Raw genomic sequence first — 21646 nt, forward strand, 5'->3', positions numbered from 1 at the left:
GCCCTGGCCTGGTCGCCCAGCTGGTTAGACTGTGTCCGAATATACCAAGGTTGCAGTTTGATCTTCCTTCAGGAAACAGACAAGAGCCATCCAATGAATGCATAAATAAGTGGAACAACAAATCGATGTTTTTCTCATTCTTTCCTTCTTCCTCTCTCTCTAAAATCAATCAATCAATAAATTTTTATGAAAGGTTATGCTGTTAAATAAAAACTTATTTTTTAAATTTAAGAGTATGCTAAGTCAAATACAAAAATTGGTTCTTTTAAGTACATAACTGTTTATTGCCATGACAAATTGGTTTAAAATGAGAGCTATATTCAGAGTGAGATCTGTCCCTTAAATTGTAATAATGAAATGTCTGTGCAGAATAAAGTGCAAGCAGTGTAAAAAACGTGTCTCCCAAAAAGAATAAGATGAAAGGACAAGTAAGACTTTATAGCCACTGCACTGGGTACTCCATTGTTTTTCAAGCATTTTCTCATGACTGAACCTTCTTTTTCACTCTGTTTCAAATTTAAAAAGTAACATAATGGTCACTTGGAATCTGCTATATAAATTGGTTTAATTATAAAGTTTCTTTTTATAAGCAATAACCTAGACCCATGTTGTTCTTTCTTTAAATAAAGTTTAGATAATCTCATTTTAGAAACAATCTCAGTTTAGATAATATCATTTAGAAACAATTTTAAACCATATTATAAAAATTAGGTAAACAGGTTGGTACATAAATTAAAATGTCATTTGCATAAAAAAGACATTTAAGTTTTATACAGTATCATAATAGCTACAGCTTCTACAATGAAATGTGGTTAATGGAAGTCAGTCATCTCCAAGTAGAATGTATATAAAGATTTACTTTAATGCCCTGTTTCAGACAAGCAAGAATATTTGGGGCATTTCTTGTAATTTTACAAGTAGCTAGCACAATCCAACTACACAAAATTTTCTTGAAATGCAGTGACTCCAAAGTGATGAAGGTACAAGAGCAAAAATAGCTTGAATTGAATGGAAATCCAGGTGAATGGCATATCACTCAGACTGAATTTGTTATGGGTAGTATATTAGCAAAGAAACAATCTAGAGAGATAAAAAGGAAGAAATACACCAATTCCTATTGTAAAAAGTGGCTACCTTCACAATAGATTAGCAAAATGAAGACATTGTTTTAAAGGCTTTTGCTTATAATGTCTGATTTTGGTATCAGAATAATGGGTATAAAAATGACTATTTCCTCCTCTTGTTTTCTGGAAGATTGTATAGATTGATATTACTACATTTCTCCCTTAGTTTTTTGGTAGAATTCCCCTTTGAAATCATTTGGGACTGGAACTTTCTTTTCTGGAGGATATTCGTTTCCTCGGTGAGCTTTAATATTTCGTATCTTATAAGGAATTTGTCTTGTTTTTTTTTAAGTTAATATTGTTGAGTATAATGACCTAGAATGTTCCTTTATAATGTCCATAGGGTCTGCATTGGCATTCCCTTCTTCACTTTTGATACTGTTGATCTGTAATCTCTATTTTCAGTGAGCTCTCTCTAGGGGTTTACCAATTTATCATTCTGAAAGCATTTTTAATGCACTCATGATATTTATGCTAGAAACTTATTGAACATTGGATAAGAGTAACTAATTTTTAATTAAGGATCAAATTTGCTTATTCATGTAATTATTACTTCATTCTGTATAACACTTGAACACTAGGAGCTGAATGTATGAAAAGTTGGTTTAGATAGAATATAGGAGATTTAATTCAGAGGCTTAAGACTTAAGTCCTGCTCTTTTCTGGACACTACTATAGGGTCATATATGTCTTTGTTATAGCCTAAATCCGGGGGGTTAGGTATTTGCTGGTGTCATTGAGGGGAAATCTCTAATCTAGTAGTGCTGTAAATTAGTGTCTTTGGATCTATATGAGAATCACCTGGTGTACTGTTTAAAATGGTGCTTCCTGGGCCTTATTGCAGGACCTACTAAGTAAAAATTGAAAGTGTGCTCTTGAATCTGCATTTTCAATAAATATACCAGGTGACTCTTACAGTGAAATTTTAGAAACCGCTGGTCTAATCTCACAAAGGGAAAGAAAGGAAAAGTTGATGTTTAAACTTCAAGATAACAAGTAATCTTTTGAGGAGAATAGGTATAATAAGGCCTAGATCATTATCAGTATTACTAATTTAATATTACACTCTTTCTCAGTTTTCTCTCACAACACTTGTGAAACCATTACATGTCTGCCCAGCTACCTATTTCATGATTCGCAAACAGAAGAAATTCCAGTTTGAACAGTCTCATCCATCACTATGGAGCTGTGCCATTAACACCTAACAATGCCACTTCTCTCTATTAATATGTATTCTAATTTAAATGCAATATTTTAAGTTCCCTATTATGTTTAAGTTGCATCAAATTAAGGTTACGCATAAAAGCAGCATGCCAAACCAAATCATAGCAGAGGATTACATGAACAAGCATTGTTAATGATAGATGCTTTTTATAATCCATCAAATAATTACTGAGTTGTATTTTTTTTAAATCAGTATTTATGGACCCATAATTAAATGCTAGTTAGAAAATCCTTAAGAGCCAAGTCATTGGTTTATTTAAATGTGTAGGAATATTTGAGTTTCCATGGAATGGTCATTACTGGGGAAGTTGTGCTAGTTATATTGAATAGATATACAACTGACCTAACTGTACCATTAAGGATTTCTAAATGCATTTTATTATGTACTTACATAATTGGCCATGCTAATGTTATAAATACCAAAGTGCAGGCAAGGTTAATTAAGAACTTTGCAAAAACCTACCTACTTTCACTCTGTACATTCACAGCACCTATTCTTTTTGTATAAGTACTGTTTGCTAACTGATTGCGCCACTGGAGCCCCATTCTTTCTTTTCAAAACAACAACCCTTTCACCAAATTCTGCTTTTCACCAGCTCTTAAGATTCCCTGCCCTCCATTAGAACAAGCAGCATTAAAGATAGTATTGGCCCCTCTGATGTATATCCCTTATTGATAGCATTATCAAGGCTAAACCTACATGACATCTCTCCAGACATGCTTTTCAGTGGCAAGTCCCTTTCTCCCAACCTGGCACGAGAAATGTTTCCTCTTGGTCATCTTCGCTTTCAAAAAATTTGCTGAAGGGAAGTTGGAGCTAGAGAACTCACCGAGGAAAATAGCTTTACCGCTATTAAGTCTAATATACAAATATGATGATGGTTTGAAAATGGAACGCTGTTATAAGTGCTATATGGGCACTTAACAAGGCTACTGACCATTTGTTTACAAAGGAATCATGTTATGTTTAAGTCTGTTTGTGATACACCTATTATCTAGACAGATTTATTCCTTAGATTTGTTTTTGTTTTTTTGGCCATTATCTAGAGCCAACACTTCAGAGCCATAACCATTCGCGTGATAGGATCTCTGGTCAAGTCAGGAGTGGTCTTCAGTGCTGCTGCTGAATGATCTGCTCCGGACGTGATTTCTCAGTTGCTCTATAAGTTCAGGATTCTGCTGCTGGATCTGCTGAGCAAACTGCTGTCCCCTGTGAGTCAAGAGGCAAAGTGGTGTGAATTAGGGGTTCCTAGTCACCTGGTCCCCATAAAAAAGGACTGCAAAAGATGTGAGTACCACCCAAAGGGAGCTTCTAGAAAAACAAGTTTTAGAAGCACAACTTTAGTATCTGCAAGTTTTCCAATGTCTCCATACAGCATTATTATAAAGCATTGTTCTTTATAAGAAATGAAATACCCATCTAAAAATTTCCTGAATTGGGTAAAATCCACCCCTCTAGTGCCTGACTGTAAATAAACAAAAGGCCCAAAAGTATATGCTTTTTATTGCATATGCTCAAACCTAATGCAAGGAATTGTAGTCAAGTCTTAACACGTCTCCCATATGACAAACATCAAACCCATTTTGGGATGTGTGTAGAAGTCACTGAACAGAACTCATTTTTTAAAAAAGCTAAGAAATTGAATACAAATTCCTGATGTGCCACCCTGAATTGTGAGTGTTAGACACCACTGTAATCATGCCACTTAAAGATCACTCTAAAAATGCAATATTGCAAATGGGGTTACGTGGTCATGACTGCAAACAGCAAATGATAATTGTGGCTTCAGATAAAATTTTCAGTGACAGCATCACATAGAAAAGAGTATCTTAAGCAACTTGATTGGAAGTGAAGGTAATTAGTGCACGGAGTTCCTTTAGTGATGACAGAAAACTTTGAATAAGATAGTTTCCTAAATTGTCTGAATATTGGTGTATGTAACATGATTTTAAATATATATGTGTACCTAAATGAATGCATACTTTAGCTCAAGGGTCCCCAAACTTTTTACACAGGGGGCCAGTTCACTGTCCCTCAGACTCTTGGAGGGCCGTACTATAAAAAAAACTATGAACAAATCCCTGTGCACACTGCACATATCTTATTTTAAAGTAAAAAAACAAAACAGGAACAAATACAATATTTAAAATAAAGAACAAGTAAATTTAAATCAACAAACTGACCAGTATTTCAATGGGAACTATGCTCCTCTCACTGACCACCAATGAAAGAGGTGCCCCTTCCAGAAGTGCAGCGGGGGCTGGATAAATGGCCTCAGGGGGTCGCATGCGGCCCGCGGGCCGTAGTTTGGGGACCCCTGCTTTAGCTACTTGACTGTAATCTCCGTCCTCGAGTAGCTACTCAAATCTGCTGAAAAACTTTTTCTTGAATCCAGATCTTCTGGATTCCTGCCCTTCAGTCTGAAAATTCCAACTTATGAACTCCTTTTAAAGTTAATAACTAGTGAGACCACTGATACTAACAGTAAATGATAAAAATTAAGAAAGGAAAGCCCTGGTCCCCTCACTTTAGAGACAAACTGTAAAGCATAAAGTACTCTTTTTTAAAACTATTTCTATTTTAGAGATAAACTATAAAACACTTTTTTACTATTTCTATTTCAAGTAACACTTACGCTTGGATGAGGCTGGACAGGTCAGTTAGGCCCCCAACTCCAGCAGCGGGTCCCCCAATGGCATTTGTCATCATTCCTGACATTCTAGAGTAGGCAAGAGGTATATTACAGGATTGGCACAAAGTCATAAAAAGGAGGGTACTGGGCAAGGAAGAGTCAGCTGGATTACCTACATCATGTAGAAGGTTAGGCTAAATGTGTGACTAAGTGCCAACTGGCTGCCAGTCAGGGCAGTTTTATCATTTTGGAGCTGATGTGCTCAACTTAGGAGTGGCAAGTAGAAAGGGAAAATGTAATATGCTCTTTCTATATACTTACAACTGTTGAACTTGAGGATTCTGCATTAAACTTGCTGCCTGGAATTGAAAAATGGCATCTTCCATTAACGGTAGTTAATCTTCAGGGATCTTTAGCAAATATTTATTTTTAAAAAAATAGGAATTCAAGCTAAACAATGTGCATACTAACATTCTCTAGAGTTTTAGTGTGCTGTACAAAGTGAATGGGGATGTAAAAAGGAGGTACTAGAGAAAAAGCTCAGTTGGTTAGAGTGATGTCCTCATAATGCCAAGGTTGTGGGTTCAATCCCCAGTCAGGGCATATGTAAGAATCAACCAACGAATGCATAAATAAGGAGAACAACAAATCTATGTTTCTCTTTCCCGTCTCTCTCTCTCTCAAATCAATAAATAAAAATAATAGCAAAAGAGTTTAAAAAATAAAATACTTGGCAAAGATAAGACTATAAACAACATGATAAACTAAGGATATTGACAGCAGTATACTTATTTCTACTTATCAGATCAATAAAGCCAAATGGAGAAATAGAAACTTTATAAAGAATCTCCAACACATGAGCGGGTCCACTTCAAACAAGTACTCTTAAGAGCTGTGACCAGGATCCATGGGGCTTAGTAGTTTCAATCTTTGCCATACTTAAGTGGGAGGGGAACTGTATTTATATACATACACACGAGAAACTTCATTTTGAAACTTTTTTTTTTTTTTACAGAGACAGAGTCAGAGATAGGGACAGACAGGAACGGAGGGAGATGAGAAGCATCAATCATTAGTTTTTTGTTGCAATGCCTTAGTTGTTCATTGATTGCTTTCTCATATGTGCCTTGACCGTGGGCCTACAGCAGACCGAGTAACCCCTTGTTCAAGCCAGCGGTCTTGGGTCCATGCTGGTGAGCTTTTGCTCAAACCAGATGAGCCCGCGCTCAAACTGGTGACCTCGGGGTCTCGAACCTGGGTCTTTCCGCATCCCAGTCCGACGCTCTATCCACTGCGCCACTGCCTGGTCAGGCTTGAAACCATTTTTTTGCCTCTGATTGATAGTAAAAAATATTCATGTAAAATGCAGATTCTCTTAAATCTTTGTAGACAGTAGTAACTCCAATAGCTGTCTCCAAAAATCCTCTTTAATCTCTATCAACCTGACCCTTTCTAAGAGTGTCACAGTGTGTTTTTAACCCCCACCTTCTGCATCTTCTCTACATGGTAATCTCACACCTCACTTAAGCATTTTAAGGACTAAGCTGAATTGGAAACTAAAATCTATTTTCACATCCTGCTACAGTAGCATAACCTGAGGCTTGAAAATGGGTAACCATGTTCAAAATGTCACAAAATCTCCAGAGAACTTGTCATTCGTTTGCTGGTATTTAGGTAGCAGGACCAACTTAAATTTGGCCTCAATCCTGAGACTCAAGAGTTATTCAAGTCTCAATCCTGAGACTTAAATTACTTGCAAGTCAGTCAAACAATTACTTCTCTGGTAATAAAAGCAAGTGGTGGCTTTCCCAACACCTTGTGTAAGGTCAGTGATTAAAAAATTACTGTCTACGAAGACTTCAACTAACAATTTTAAACTGCCAATTGCTACGAACCTACCAATTGTTCAAAAGGACCCCTTTAACTAGGAACAAGCCATCTGTACACTTCAATTTAGGTAAAGATTTAGTGGATACAAGACATTTTTTGAAGGAAACAAAGATGAATAAGAAGCACTGCTTTCCAAGGGCATCGCATCTGGTAGAATAGTTCTCAGCCAGAGGAATATATACAGTCACCCAGGGAGCTTTACATGCCCAGGTAACACCCTTGACCACTAAATCAGTTTTCACAGCATGTGTGTTTTCAAAAAGATCTGTAATTTTGTTGGTTTGAAGGATGGAGTGGATATGTATGAGTTATACTAAATGGATTATACTAAAAAGTCAAATTAACTCAAGATAAAAAAGCAGCACACAATGCTGACAGGAGAGATGAGGAAACCACAATAACCAAAATCCTCAGACCTCAGTCATTAGATACTTTCCTGGGGCCATTTTCATGTCAGAGAGTGGTTTTTAACCTCTTGTAGATTTATAGACTCCTTTGCCAATCTGATGAAAAATACAGTTCTCTCATATCCACATGTACACACATTTTTATATAAATATATAATTTCTGGGAATCCATCTGTTTCCTGAAGTCTAGCCATGGCTCTCACAAACAGGTACACAGGCAGGTGAAAAATCTCAGCCATAGCATTACATCAACACTCTATTTCCACCACCACCACAAAAGCTCCCTCATTTGTTTCTGTAATGTTTTAAAACTATATTGCTTTATGGGAAACAGAGCCAGCAGAACAGAAAAGGAAATATACTCACCATACTAATGAAGGCTGGATTATTTATTAAGCTAGCCATGTCAAAGCTCAATCCAGTTCCTGTCTGTAAAACAATTATATTATATATGGTTAGAATTATTCTAACCACTACAATCTGATTACAATAAATTGTGAATGACAAAATAGCTCACTTTTTCAGCATTAATAACTTACAGGACTGGATACCTCTCTTAACTTCTGTTCTGCTATTTTCAGATTCGACTTGTAGGAATCATTTTCAGGGTCAAGATCTAATGCCTTTTGATAACTTGTAACTGCTTCTTCAAATTTATTCATGGCAGTGAGAGCCAGCCTGAAAAGAGAAAAATATAAGATATATGATTAAAGAATACGAGGATATCACAAATGTAGTCAAACATCTGTGTTGGCATTCAATTAACAGGGGTCCCCAAACTTTTTACGCAGGGGGCCAGTTCACTGTCCCTCAGACCGTTGGAGGGCCACCATACAGTGCTCCTCTCACTGACCACCAATGAAAGAGGTGCCCCTTCCGGAAGTGCGGCGGGGGGGGGGGCAGATAAATGGCCTCAGGGGGCTGCATGCAGCCAGCGGGCCGTAGTTTGGGGATGCCTGAATTAGAATCTAGATTGCACTTTATTTATTATACTATGGCTCACAGGAGAATCAATAAAATTCCTACTAAGAACCAAAATTCTGTAAGTCTGTATTCTCTCCATTCTGCTTGCTGACAACTGTGGCTGTCCTATACTAACTATGAACTTAATGGTTAGAAATAAACCTTACCTACTTTTCCATTTTTAAGCCTAATATGAAGTAATTTGCTTTATGAATGATTTAGCAATCCTGTGGTCATGTATCTACCATTTTAAGGATCTGAACTAGATGTGCGCTTCAGAATGTCACACTTTCCTCCTACTTCCAGGCAGAGGCATTGAGTCATGATAAATTCGCCATAAAAAATCAAATAGGCTATGGGGTACTTCTCAATAAGACATGTTAATTATTAAATAGATAAAATTAGCATCCTTTACAACTTAAGACATTATTATCCCAATCATATAGTTATTAAATTTGTGTTTTCCTCCACCTAAGTTAGAATTTATGTATTGGAAAATTACTTCAGAACTAAACAAGTATGGTATATATGGAGAGATAATATCGAGGTTTTTATTTGATCTAGTGTTGTTTTTAAATTACTCTAAATCTTGGCTGACTTACCTCACAGACTTCTGCTCTAGATAAAATACAGTGCCTAATCACAGGAAAATTCTCAGACCCTAATTAGTTTTCTAACAGTCAACCATAAAAGATGCTTTATCAAAGTCCTCAATTAATCAACAGTAATAAATATTTACTGAGACCCTACTGTGCACCAAGTACTATCCACAATGAGAAAAGATAAAGTTCTTGAGTTTAAGAAAATTTCATTCTAACTGGGGAAAACAAGCAACAGACAGGCAGCCACACTGAAAAGACCTGAACGATGAGAAGCAGCAGCCGCATGATGATCAGGGGAGGAGCGTGCTGAATAGCAGTGGCAGGACCCCCGGCCATGCCTGGGATGCTTAAGGACAGGACCAGGGCTGAGGAGGGAGCACAGAAAATGGTGTGGAAAGAGATGAGGTCAGGGATAATCAGATGCCAGATAATACAGAACCATGGGTTTGGAGTCTGGATTTTATTCTTGTTGTAGTGGAGTGACATGATCTGATCTATGCTTTGGAAAGCTCTCTCTGGCTTCTCTGCAGAGGGGCTTCATGAAGGAAGGTAGAGGCAGAGAGACCAGTTAGGAAGCTACTGCAGTAGCTCAGGTAACAAATGGTAATTTGGACAAGTGTTATAAACAAGATGGAAATCAATGCTTGAATTCAAGAGATATGTATGTGGAAATTAGAATGAACAGGACTTCCTGATAGATTCGATGTGTCAGGTGTAATGGTAGGTAACGTTTACTGAGATGGAAACACTTAAGAAGGCAACAAGAAGCCTTGGCTGGCTAGCTCATCAGTAGAGCTTTGGCCAGGCGTATAGAAGTCCCCATTCAATTTCTGGCCAGGGTACCCAGGAGAAGCGCCCATTTGCTTCTCCACCCTTCTTTCCCTACTTTCTATCTCGCTCTTCCCCTCCCACAGCCAAGGCTCCATTGGAGCAAAGTAGGCCTGGACGCTGAGGATGGCCCCATGGTCCCTGTCTCAGGTGCTAGAATGGCTCCGGTTGCAATGGAGCAATGCCCCAGATAGGCAGAGCATTGCCCCATGGTGGGCATGCTGAGTGGATCTCAGTCGAGCACATGCGGGAGTCAGACTGTCTCCCCGCTTCTCACTTCAGAAAAATACCAAAAAAACAACAACAACAAAAAGAAGGTAACAAGAGTTCTGACTGGGACATGTTAAATTTAAAATGCCTGTTAAACATATAAATGGAGATGAAAATAATTTAAATATGATATGAAATTCAGACATATAATAATGAGATCCATCAACATAGAGTTGGTTTTCATTATTCAAAGTAGTTATGTTCTATAAAGTCACCACAAACACTAATTTAGCAAATACTGAACAATTGTTTGTAGGGTAAATACAGAGTTAGGTTCCTGTGAGGCTCTGGTCACAACATTCTTGTCAACTGATCAATACATAATCTCATTTTATGTATGTTCCTATTTAAACAAACCTTACTATATATGTATTATTGATTCATTAGCATTGAACTCACAGCCAGTAGCACTAAATTATGCCTGAACAAACTTATCAACTGTGTATTTTTTTGTAAGTCACATTACAGCCTTCTTGCACTTAGGGACACTAGAATGCACTTCAGCCTATGTTTGGGTCCACTCTAAACAGGGAAATGAACAACAAAAGACATAAAAGTGCAAAATATAACATTAAATGAACTGCAAAAAAGACACTCATTTACAGCATGACAGCTGAAACAAAAAGGCAGAGCATTGCCTTATCCAACCTCAGCTGAGATCTTGCACAGCAGGTGACTCAAATTTTTCACCATGCTGTGAATAAACACAAAAGCACAGTGACTACTGATTTGGGGGTTACCAAAAAAAATTTTAGCAAGTAAGTGAATTCATAAATACAGAACTCATGAGTAATGAGTATTGACTATAAATGGAATTTAAAAGTATAGGCCAGGATGAAATCAGAAGAGAGACTAGACAGACGGCAGCAGCAAAGACAGAGTCCCAAAGGGCACCAGTATGTACACGTGGTAGATAGGGAAGGAAGAACGTCCAGTGAAGTAGAAGAAAAACCAGGAAGTGTGGTGTCATAGAAGTCTAGAATTTTGAATACTTCAAAAATAAGTTAATCATGCCAAATACTAAAAAATGACAGGTGAAGATACAGAACTGAACTTTGGCCTTAGCAAAATACAGACAACTGGTGGCCTTGAATAGAGCTTTAGGGCGCTCTGTTGAGTGATATCAGCAAATGCTCTATCAGAATGAGCTGAAGAGAGACTGAGAGATGAAGAAGACAAGACAGGAAGTACAGACTGCTATCGGGCTTTGTAGAGAGAGAGGAACCGAGAAGTGATGTAGCTGAGTGCAAGGATGGTTCCGATGAGGATTCCGTGGCCTTTTCAGCTGCAGTCATCACTGTTAGAGACAGGATGCAGAAGAGAAAGCAGATGATTTTAAGTGTGAAGACCTGAAGGTACAAAGGGATGATATCTGAAGCATAAATGAAGGCAAGCGTCTGAGATAAGACTGCTTCTATTTAATAGGAGAAAAGGCAGTCTGTGTAGACACAAATGAGGTAGATCGGGGGATTTGGCAGTAGGAAAATGAGCTACTTTTCTTCTCGATTCACCTATTTTATCATGTAAGTATAAGGCAATATCATCAGCTATGAGTCACCACAGAAGGTGCAGAGGAAATTTGAAGAGAGAAGAGTAGATGTGAAGCAATTAACTCAGAGAGTGGTAAGATGAACTTAGAAGGAAATACGTAATAGGACTGTCTGCCAAAATACTGAGTACTCATGAGATTTGTGGTCTTGAATATGAAGTGAGGCTACTCAATGGCTGTATGATTTTCTCCAACAACCAACCATTCATTATACAACTAATCTCCCAAGTCACAGAAACTGCAGTCATGTCCTTCTTAAAGGTTATATTTATTTTCTTATTAGCTGAGAGGATGCAGTATTAAGCAGGAAATTCAATTTTTTTGTTTTTTTTTTGTGGTGTTGTTCTTTTACAGAGACAGAGAGAGAGTCAGAGAGAGGAATATAGATAGGGACCGTTGAGACACCTTAGTTGTTCATTGATTGCTTTCTCATATGTGCCTTGACTGTGGGGCTACAGCAGACTGAGTGACCCCTTGCTCAAGCCAGCGACCTTGGGTCCAAGCTGGTGAGCTCCACTCAAACCAGATGAGCCCACACTCAAGCTGGCGACCTTGGGGTCTCAAACCTGGGTCCTCTGCATCCCAGTCCAATGCTCTATCCACTGTGCCACCGCCTGGTCAGGCAGGCAGGAAATTCAAAACCTAGCCATTAAGAGCAACATACCTGATACAACTTGGTACTACTTTGAACATTATCCCAGAACTTACCCCATTCTCCCATAAGCCTTGCTGTACTTTGAATCAATTGCTATTGCTTTTTCACAATCCTTTATTGCATCTGTGTAGTGACCTAATTTACTCTGAGCAGCAGCCCTAAAAGAAAGAGAAGAGAGTTATTATTATAAGCATCCTTCAAGGCATTAATTTAGATTTTCAGGTTCTAATACAACTACATTTTCCTTGTCCCAATTTGTATATCACTTCCAGTAAATATCTAAATCAGCCTGTCTTAAGATAATTCTATAATCAAATGAAAACTCAGAAACAAAATTCAGAAAAAATATGAAAGCTGCCTTTCACTGTTTGCTTTGCTATGGAAAAGACAAAATATGCAAGCCATACAACTGATTTATCTACTTACTGTCTTTTTAATTTGCCCAAACAGAAAACTGAAAACACTAGGACATTTGGGATTACTAGGGAGGCAAACAGAGTGGGTAATTGCTGTGAATGACTACTCAAGAGTGTTGTGCTGTTAAATGACCACTTTACTGTAGCAGTAAGATCACTGGACAAGTCTAAATGGAAAAAACCTAATTTAACCATGTACCTGAATCTGCCTATAAATTAAGGATGGCAGTGTATTCTATCTACCTAGCATAGAATCTCAGAGCAACTAAGGACTACTTAATCCTTTCCAGGTAATCTCTAACAAACTCTCTGCAAAAATGGGACCTGGCAATTTAATGAAGGTGCTTCCTACCTCTACACGCAATCCTGATGGTATATACCTCTCTGTTTTCCTACTGTAGTGCTGACTTTAGCCCTCAGGGCCGTAATAAACAAGTAGAATTTCTTCTCAACTTGCAGGTCCTTCAAACTGAAAAGTTCCAAAATGTCTCCTGTCCTGTGTCCTATGACCACCACTTCCATTCTTCTCCAGACTAAACATTTCTACTTTATTCATTCAACTATAATATATCTACTGAGAGGTAGCTAAGGCACAGACAATTTTCTGGGCATAATAGAGCAGTAAAATAATATTCAAATATTATTTTCTAATATTTATCATTTGAAATATTCAAATATTATTTCAAATTTTCAAAATAAATATTACTTCAAATATTCAAAATAATATTCCTGGCCTCAGTAGTGCTTAGATTCCTAGGAGGGGAGCTGTCAACCTTTCTTCTTATAGCATGACTGACTCTACTCCTCAAACTAAGATTAAAATTTGAAAGAAAAAAAGAAACAATCTTCTTTGCTGCAGTTAAAAAACATTACATGTGAAAATACAGAATTCAACAAACCTATTTTGGTAGTTCATGTAAATAAAAGGTATGGGTTTACCTGAATACTCACAGTAACAGCATGACAAGGATGACCATTAAAAGAAGAGAAATAAAATGTATCATTTCCAAATAATTAGAAAGAAAATAAAGTAAAAATAACTTAGTCAACACAATAAAAGAAAAAAATAAAAAGGAGAGGAGGGAGCAAAGAAAGCCAAAAGATAAGATAGTGGAACGCAATTCAAATATGTAAGTAATCACAAAGTTGCCTGGATGAAAACCAGATTCTCAGATTCTCCAGTTGTATACATAGGATTATCACTTAAAACATAGTCACATAAAGGTTGAAATTTAAAGGGGATGGAAAAAGACAATCAGGCAAACTGAAAACCAAGCAAAAGAAAGCTGGTGTAGAAACAGACATGAGGCAAAAAGCGTTATTAAGGATACAGTCATTATCTATTGATCATCCTTTTTAGTTTAACTTGAAGGAAAACATTTACATGGCTCAGAAGTCAAACCTTTATTAAAAGTCTCGAGGATTAGTGGGAATGGGGTAGATGGGAGAGAAATGGGAATGAGACTTCAGAAAGGATGAAAGAGCAAACCTTCAAACTGAATAAAACAGAAACTAACTGTATATATATTAAAAGATCTTAACTGTATATATATTTACAAAGAAATTCAAGCCAGTGTTCTGAGTATTTCTCCTTGGTGAGATATATTCTAAGGACAAAATAATTACAAAGAAATTCTGAAGTTTACTTAGACTTACTAGTGTTGTAATATTGGTGTGATACCAGCTGGGGGACACTGAAGAATAGAACTAGTGAGTAAAAATAGTGATGTCAGAAAGCAGGGTTTGTGTTCCGGGAGAAGGGAGATACAAATGTAAAAAGGGGAACGTAAAGGAAATCTCTGTGACGCTGGAATGTGAACTGAAGGCATCTGCATAAATGGATGACTTTTCAAAAATAACGTGTTCCCTAGCTCTGCCCACTGAAAGGACCTGGAAGCAATAACATTTCGGTAGCAATGATCACCTCTTGCAACCTGGGCTTGGTTTCTAATGCCATTCTCTGTTAAAAGGAAAAGGGGTTACTTGTGGAGCCCCCAGATCTAGAGCTGAGAAAATACAAGGCAGATCTGGAATACCTTGTCTCAGGAAACAAGAAAGTGTTAGAAAACAAAGTTATATATAAAAGGACACAGCCAGTTTATAGGAGCTCCTACTAGCCAAATATGGGATAAGTATGGAAATAATAATTATGGTAATTTATTTTAACATATTGAATAGTGAAATTAAAAAACTCATACATCTGTAATTATACTCAAAAAGCTGGGGAGGGGAAGGAGGAGGAAGGCGGAAAAGGGAGAAAGGGTTAGGAACTTTACAGACATATATGAGGAAATACAGGCGTGGCCAAAAGGAGGTTTATAGTTGTCAGTATATGAAACAGTTTAGTCTTGTATTATTTATTTTTATTAATCTACTTTTGCTCACCTCTGTATATATAAAGGAAATGATCAGATTAGGAAATCATTACTTTGTAGCTATCAATGTATTAATGATTCAGGGAAAGATCTTGAAAGGTTGATAAAACATTAAATAAAAGATTGTTGGGCCTGGTGCGATTCCGTCCTGCGAGTCTGTTCTGAGGAACAGGCAGTCATTCGTCTCCGGCCGCCTTCTCTGCCCCCTAAGTGCGTGCTACCACTCCCCGGAAGATTCGATGAACATGGACATGAGCCCTCTGAGGCCCCAGAACCATCTTTTCGGTTGTAAACTCAAGGCCGACAAAGATTATCACTTCAAGGTGGATAATGATGAAAATGAGCACCAATTATCCTTACGAACGGTCAGTTTAGGGGCTGGTGCAAAGGATGACCTGCACATTGTTGAAGCAGAGGCAATGAATTATGAAGGCAGTCCAATTAAAGTAACACTGGCGGCCCTGGCCGGTTGGCTCAGCGGTAGAGCGTCGGCCTAGCGTGCGGAGGACCCGGGTTCAATTCCCGGCCAGGGCACATAGGAGAAGCGCCCATTTGCTTCTCCACCCCTCCGCTGCGCCTTCCTCTCTGTCTCTCTCTTCCCCTCCCGCAGCCAAGGCTCCATTGGAGCAAAGATGGCCTGGGCGCTGGGGATGGCTCTGTGGCCTCTGCCCCAGGCGCTAGAGTGGCTCTGGTCGCAACATGGCGACGCCCAGGATGGGCAGAGCATCGCCCCCTGGTGGGCAGAGCATCGCCCCATGGTGGGCGTGCCGGGTGGATCCCGGTCGGGCGCATGCGGGAGTCTGTCTGACTGTCTCTCCCTGTTTCCAGCTTCAGAAAAATGCAAAAAAAAAAAAAAAAAAAAAAAAAGATTAAATAAATTAACACTGGCAACTTTGAAAATGTCTGTATGGCCAACGGTTTCCCTTGGTGGCTTTGAAATAACACCATCTGTGGTCTTACGGTTGAAGTGTGGTTCAGGGCCTGTGCATATTAGTGGACAACACGCAGTAGCTGTGGAGGAAGATGCGGAGTCAGAAGATGAAGACGAGGAGGACGTGAAACTCTTAAGTATATCTGGGAAGCGATCTGCCCCTAGAAGCGGTAGCAAGGTCCCACAGAAAAAAGTAAAACTTGCTGCTGAGGATGATGATGAGGATGACGATGAGGATGATAATAATGATGAAGATGATGATGATGATGATGATGATGATTTTGAGGATGAGGAAGCTGAAGAAAAAGCTCCAGTAAAGAAATCTATATGAGATACTCCAGCCAAAATTGCACAAAAATCAAACCAGAATGGAAAAGACTCAAAACCAACACCAAGATCGAAAGGTCAGGAATCCTTCAAAAAACAGGAAAGAACTCCTAAAACACCAAAAGGACCTAGTTCTGTAGAAGACATTAAAGAAAAAATGCAAGCAAGTATAAAAAAAGGTGGTTCTCTTCCTAAAGTGGAAGCCAAGTTCATCAATTACGTGAAGAATTGCTTCCAGATGACTGACCAGGACAGTATTCAAGATCTCTGGCAGTGGAGGAAGTCTCTTTAAGAAAATAGTTTAAACAGTTTGTTAAAATTTTCCATCTTATTTCATTTCTATAACAGTTGATATCTGGCTGTCCTTTTTATAATGCAGAGTGAGAACTTTCCCTACCATGTCTGATAAACGTTGTCCAGGTTCCATTGCCAAGAATGTGTTGTCCAAAATGCCTGTTTAGTTTTTAAAGATGGAACTCCACCCTTTGCTTGGTGTTAAGTATGTGTGGAACATTAAGATAGGACATAGCAGTAGTGGTGGTCAGACAGGTGGAAATGGTGGGGAGACAGAAATATACATGTGAAATAAACTCAGTATTTTAATAAAGTAAAAAAAATAAAAATAAAAGATTGTTGGGAAACAGGATATTCACATGATCTGACCCACAGATTATTATTAATTATAATAGAAATAATAGAAACAGTGGTCGTCACCATAACATGTCAAGCTCAGAAACATCATTAAGGGGACAGTTTGAAATTACGGGCCTTCCTAGCATAGTACAGTAAAGGGTGCACATAATCATTTATGAAAGCTTCACACCAAAAAATGTAACCTAAATTTAATCATGAGGAAGCAATCACACAAATTTAGAATATGGCACATTCTATAAAATCATTATCCTTAACTCTTCAAAAAAAGTCTATGTCATTAAAAACAATAAAAAAGGTCAGGGGTATTTTCTAGATTAAAAGAGACTAAATTAATATAAAATGTAACTGATGACCCTTGAATGGATTCTAGATCAAAGGCATAAAAGGTATTTGGGGGACAATTGGAGAACTCCCAGCATTAGTGCAAAGTTTCTTAAATGTGGACGGCATGATAGTTATATGGAGTATATCCTTATTCTTAGAAGATATAACTTAAGTATTTAGGATTAGCAAAAAAACTTTATACACATATATACTCAAACATCTCCACAGAGGGAGAGAGAGAAATAAGAGAAAAAAGAGGAAATAAATGTGCCAGAAAGTTACTATTGACCCTGAGGTACATATGTATTGGTCCTCGTTGTGTTACTCTTTCAGTAAGTTTAAATAGGTTTTGAGTAAGTTTTAATTTGCTTTCTTGTATATATATCAATATATATATATTGATATATTATATATATATAAACACACACAGCTATTTATATATACATATACAGGGTTTGGCAAAAGTAGGTTTACAGTTATTTGTATAGAAAATAATACAGTAATAAATAAATAATAAAAGAATAAACTGTTTTGTGTACTCACAACTGTAAACCTTTTGCCACACCCAGTATATACACTGCTCACAAAAATTAGGGGATATTTTATCACTTCATATTAATTTTTAAATATCCCCTAATTTTTGTGAGCAGTATACAAAACACTGCCATGTGACTGCGTCACTGTTAGAAGTCTTCAAGGTGAGGCAATTCTCTCTTCTAAAATTCAGTGAATCAATTCAACTAAACTTTTGTTGAATATTTATAATGTCTTAAAACCTGAACTCAAAATCAGATACACAGAGATAAAGAAAATATATCTTTGCCCTCCAATCATTCACTTTCTAACATGGAAATAGCCATGTAAAAAAAATAAATAGTATGATAAGTACAACAATGGAAGTATCAAAGAAAGAGACAATCTATTAGACATAGAGCCACCCAATAGAACTTATGTATGGAATGATAAAAAACTCTGAATAGCCAAAGCAATCCCGAGGAAAAAGAATGAAATTGGAGGCATTACAATACCTGACTTCAAATTATACTATAGAGCCACAATAATCAAAACAACATGATATTGTCAGAAAAACAAACATACAGACCATTGGAACATAATTGAGAGCCCAGAAATAAAAGCAAATATATAGGAACAAATCATCTTTGACAAAGGAGCCAAAAACACACAATGGAGAAAAGAAAGCCTCTTCAATAAATAATGCTGGGAAAATTGGAAAGCCACATGCAAAAGAATGAAATGACTACAGTTTGTCCCCCCGCACAAAAATTAATTCAAAATGGATCAAAGATCTAGATATAAGATCTGAAACAATAAGTTACATAGAAGAAATCATAGGTACTAAGCTCATGGACCTTGGCTTTAGAGACCAATTTATGAATTTGACCCCAGAGGCAAGGGAAGTAAAGGCAAAAATAAATAAATGGAATTATATCAAACTAAAAAGTTTCTTCTGCACAGCAAAAGAAACTGACAACAAAACAAATAAGCAACCAACTAAATGGGAGATATTTGCAACAACAGCTCAGATAAGGGGTTAATATCCAAATACATAAAGAACTCACAAAGCTCAGCAACAAACAAGCAAATAATCCAATTAAAAATGGGGAGAGGACCTGAACAGACACTTCTCCCAAGAGGACAAATGGCCAACAGGTATATGAAAAGATGCTCATCTTCACTAGCTATTCAAAAAATGCAAATCAAAACTACAGTGAGATGCCACCTCACACCTGTTAGATTGGCCATTATCAACAAGACAAGTAATAGCAAATGTTGGAGAGGCTGTGGAGAAAAAGGAACCCTCATTCACTGTTGGTGGGAATGCAAATTAATATAACTATTATGGAAGAAAGTATGGTGGTTCCTCAAAAAATTAAGAATAAAATTTCCATATGACCCAGTAATCTCTCTACTGGGTATGTACCCCAAAAATTTGAAAGCATTGGTATGTGAAGACACATGCAGCCCCATGTTCATCGCAGCATTGTTTGCAAGACATGGAAACAACCAAAGTGTCCCTCGATAGAGAACTGGATAAAGAAGATGTGGTACATATATACAATAAAATACTACTCAGCCATAAGAAATGATGACATAGTGACATTTATGACAACATGGATGGACCTTGAGGACATTATACTGAGTGAAATAAGTAAATCAGTAAAAGCTAAGAACTGTATGATTTCACACATAGGTGGGATATAAAACTGAGACTCATGGACACAGATAAAAGTGAAGAGGTTACCAGGGGGAAGGGGATGTGGGGGGAGAGGCACAGGAAGGGGGTGAGGGGAAGGGTATAAAGAGGGACAAATGTAAGGTGGCGGAAAATAATTTGACTTTGGGTGATGGGTATACAATATAAACAACAGTTCAAATGCCATAGAAATGTTTACCTGAAACCTATGTACTCTAATTGATCAATGTCACCCTGTTAATTTCCTAAATAAAATTTAAAAATTAAATAAAAAGAACTTCTGTGATAGGTTTTTATCTGTGCTTTCCAGTATAGTAACCCGTAGCCATAAGTGATTAAAGAGTACTTGAAAGGAGCTAGTGCATTTTAATTTTGTTAATTTTAAAATGTTATTATTTTTAATTTTATTAATTTCAATTAATTTATATTTAAACAGCCACATGTAGCTACAAGCTACCATGTTGGACAGCACCGCTCCTTAGGCTATGATGGGGAAAGGTATAGGGGCATGGTTCAGCAGGTTGGACACAGAAGAAATTAAGAAATTCTTCCCAAGAGAAGATACATCTACCAGGGTCTTGAAGGATGACTAGCACTTGACCCAGCAGATAAAGTAGGAAATACTCTAGGCAGAAGAAGGAGTACACAAAAGCATGGGGAGATGTCCCAACATGGGATTTTTTAAAAGTTAGTAAATTTCATATTATATGTGCATAGAGAGTAGTGAGAAGAGGAATGGGGTAGAAAGAAAATTAAAAATAATAATAAAAAAAACCCCTAGATTATAAAAGATCTTATATATCATGCTGAGGAGCTTAAATTCAATCATGAAGGTATTTAGAACTAGTGAATAGAAAGCAAGAATTAAATGACTAATTTCATATTTTAGAAAGATCCTTTTGGCAAAAGGCTGGAGTGAGGAGTGCAAGTAGAAAACGGGAGGCCACTAGTTTAGCGAAAGTGAAGAAACTGGTTAAGGCAATAGCGATGCAAAAGGTGGAGGGAACAAATGAGCTATTTGGAAGGTCAAAGGGAAACAGAGGAAGATGCCCTATTCGCTGGCTTCAACACTGACAATAAAGTCAACAATAAAGCTGTGAGGATCAGACCCAGAAAGAAGAGTGGGTAGAAGGGAAGAGGATGACTCTTTCAATCTTGATATCTTTAGCTTTCAATCACCAACTGCAAGCTCAGATAAAAGCAGGTTGCTGCGGCTCACAAAAGAAAGAGGAGAGGGTCTGAACCTCTGAGGCTGGATGAGGGAAGAAAAGTCAGGCTACATTTGAATCTCTTGTGAGATGAAACCAAACATGCCAGTGTCTGAACTGAATAACAATGTGGTCTTCTCTCCCTGCCCCTGCCGGCTGGTTATCAGGGCATAACTAATGAAATTCCAGCGGAACAATACAGTTAAAGTCACCATGTTTCCAGACAACCTTGCTTTCTTTAGCTTGTTAGAGCAAGAGCATGAATATCACTTGTGCTCTTTTTATAGAAAATAAGACAGGAAAAAAATCACAGGTTCCTCACATTTCCCATACTATACATATATCATGCATAAATAAATTATAGCAAAAAACAGTTCCTACAATTAGGAATTACATACATTGTTTCTGAAAGAAATAGATATTGAAAGCCGAGGACTATGCTAGGGACTTTATGTAGATTATTACTCTTCACGACAACTATTATCTCTATTTTACAAGTCAGGAAATTGAGGTTCAAAAAGGGCAAGTGGCTGCCCAAGGTCACAAAGCTAGTAAGTGGCCAAACTGAGATTCAACTCCAAATTCAACAAACCAACTACAAATTCCCATGGAACTAATGACTGCATGGTACTTACAGAGAAGTAAAAGAAAACAAAATACACAACAACATGGTCTCTGTTCCTACCTCTCTCCAGAGCTCACGCTGTCACTAGCATTCCTTGGTACAAGCCCTGATGATTCCTAATTCTGCCTTTAAAACCAGTGGTCCCCAACCCCCAGGCCGCGGACCGGTACCGGTCCGTGGGCCATTTGGTACCGGTCCGCAGAAAAAGAATAAATAACTTACATTATTTCCATTTATTTATATTTAAATCTGAATGATGTTTTCTTTTTTAAAAATGACCAGATTCCTTCTGTTACATCTGTCTAAGGCTCACTCTTGACGCTTGTCTCGGTCACATGATACATTTATCCGTCCCACCCAAAAGGCCGATCTGTGAAAATATTTTCTGACATTAAACCGGTCCGTGACCCAAAAAAGGTTGGAGAC

The 21646-nt window shown here is 37.6% G+C and overlaps 1 protein-coding gene and 1 pseudogene across 2 annotated transcripts in view; one reads left to right on the forward strand and one right to left on the reverse strand.

Moving 5' to 3' along the window:
- Positions 1–338: 338 nt before the first annotated feature.
- The window catches only part of SGTB (small glutamine rich tetratricopeptide repeat co-chaperone beta), a 47704-nt gene continuing 26396 nt past the window's right edge, over positions 339–21646 (reverse strand). For both annotated transcript variants that reach the window (XM_066376069.1, XM_066376077.1), the window contains exons 6-11: positions 12199–12303; positions 7818–7956; positions 7645–7707; positions 5303–5340; positions 4985–5068; positions 339–3558 (exon numbers count right to left, since the gene is read on the reverse strand). In XM_066376069.1, coding sequence (XP_066232166.1) covers positions 3447–3558; positions 4985–5068; positions 5303–5340; positions 7645–7707; positions 7818–7956; positions 12199–12303 — 541 coding nt within the window. In that variant the 3' untranslated portion in view covers positions 339–3446. The remainder of the gene's footprint in view (positions 3559–4984; positions 5069–5302; positions 5341–7644; positions 7708–7817; positions 7957–12198; positions 12304–21646) is intronic.
- Positions 12879–16794, forward strand: LOC136389730 (nucleophosmin pseudogene; annotated as a pseudogene).

Source organism: Saccopteryx leptura, chromosome 1 (assembly GCF_036850995.1).
Source record: "Saccopteryx leptura isolate mSacLep1 chromosome 1, mSacLep1_pri_phased_curated, whole genome shotgun sequence".
NCBI lineage: Eukaryota > Metazoa > Chordata > Mammalia > Chiroptera > Emballonuridae > Saccopteryx > Saccopteryx leptura.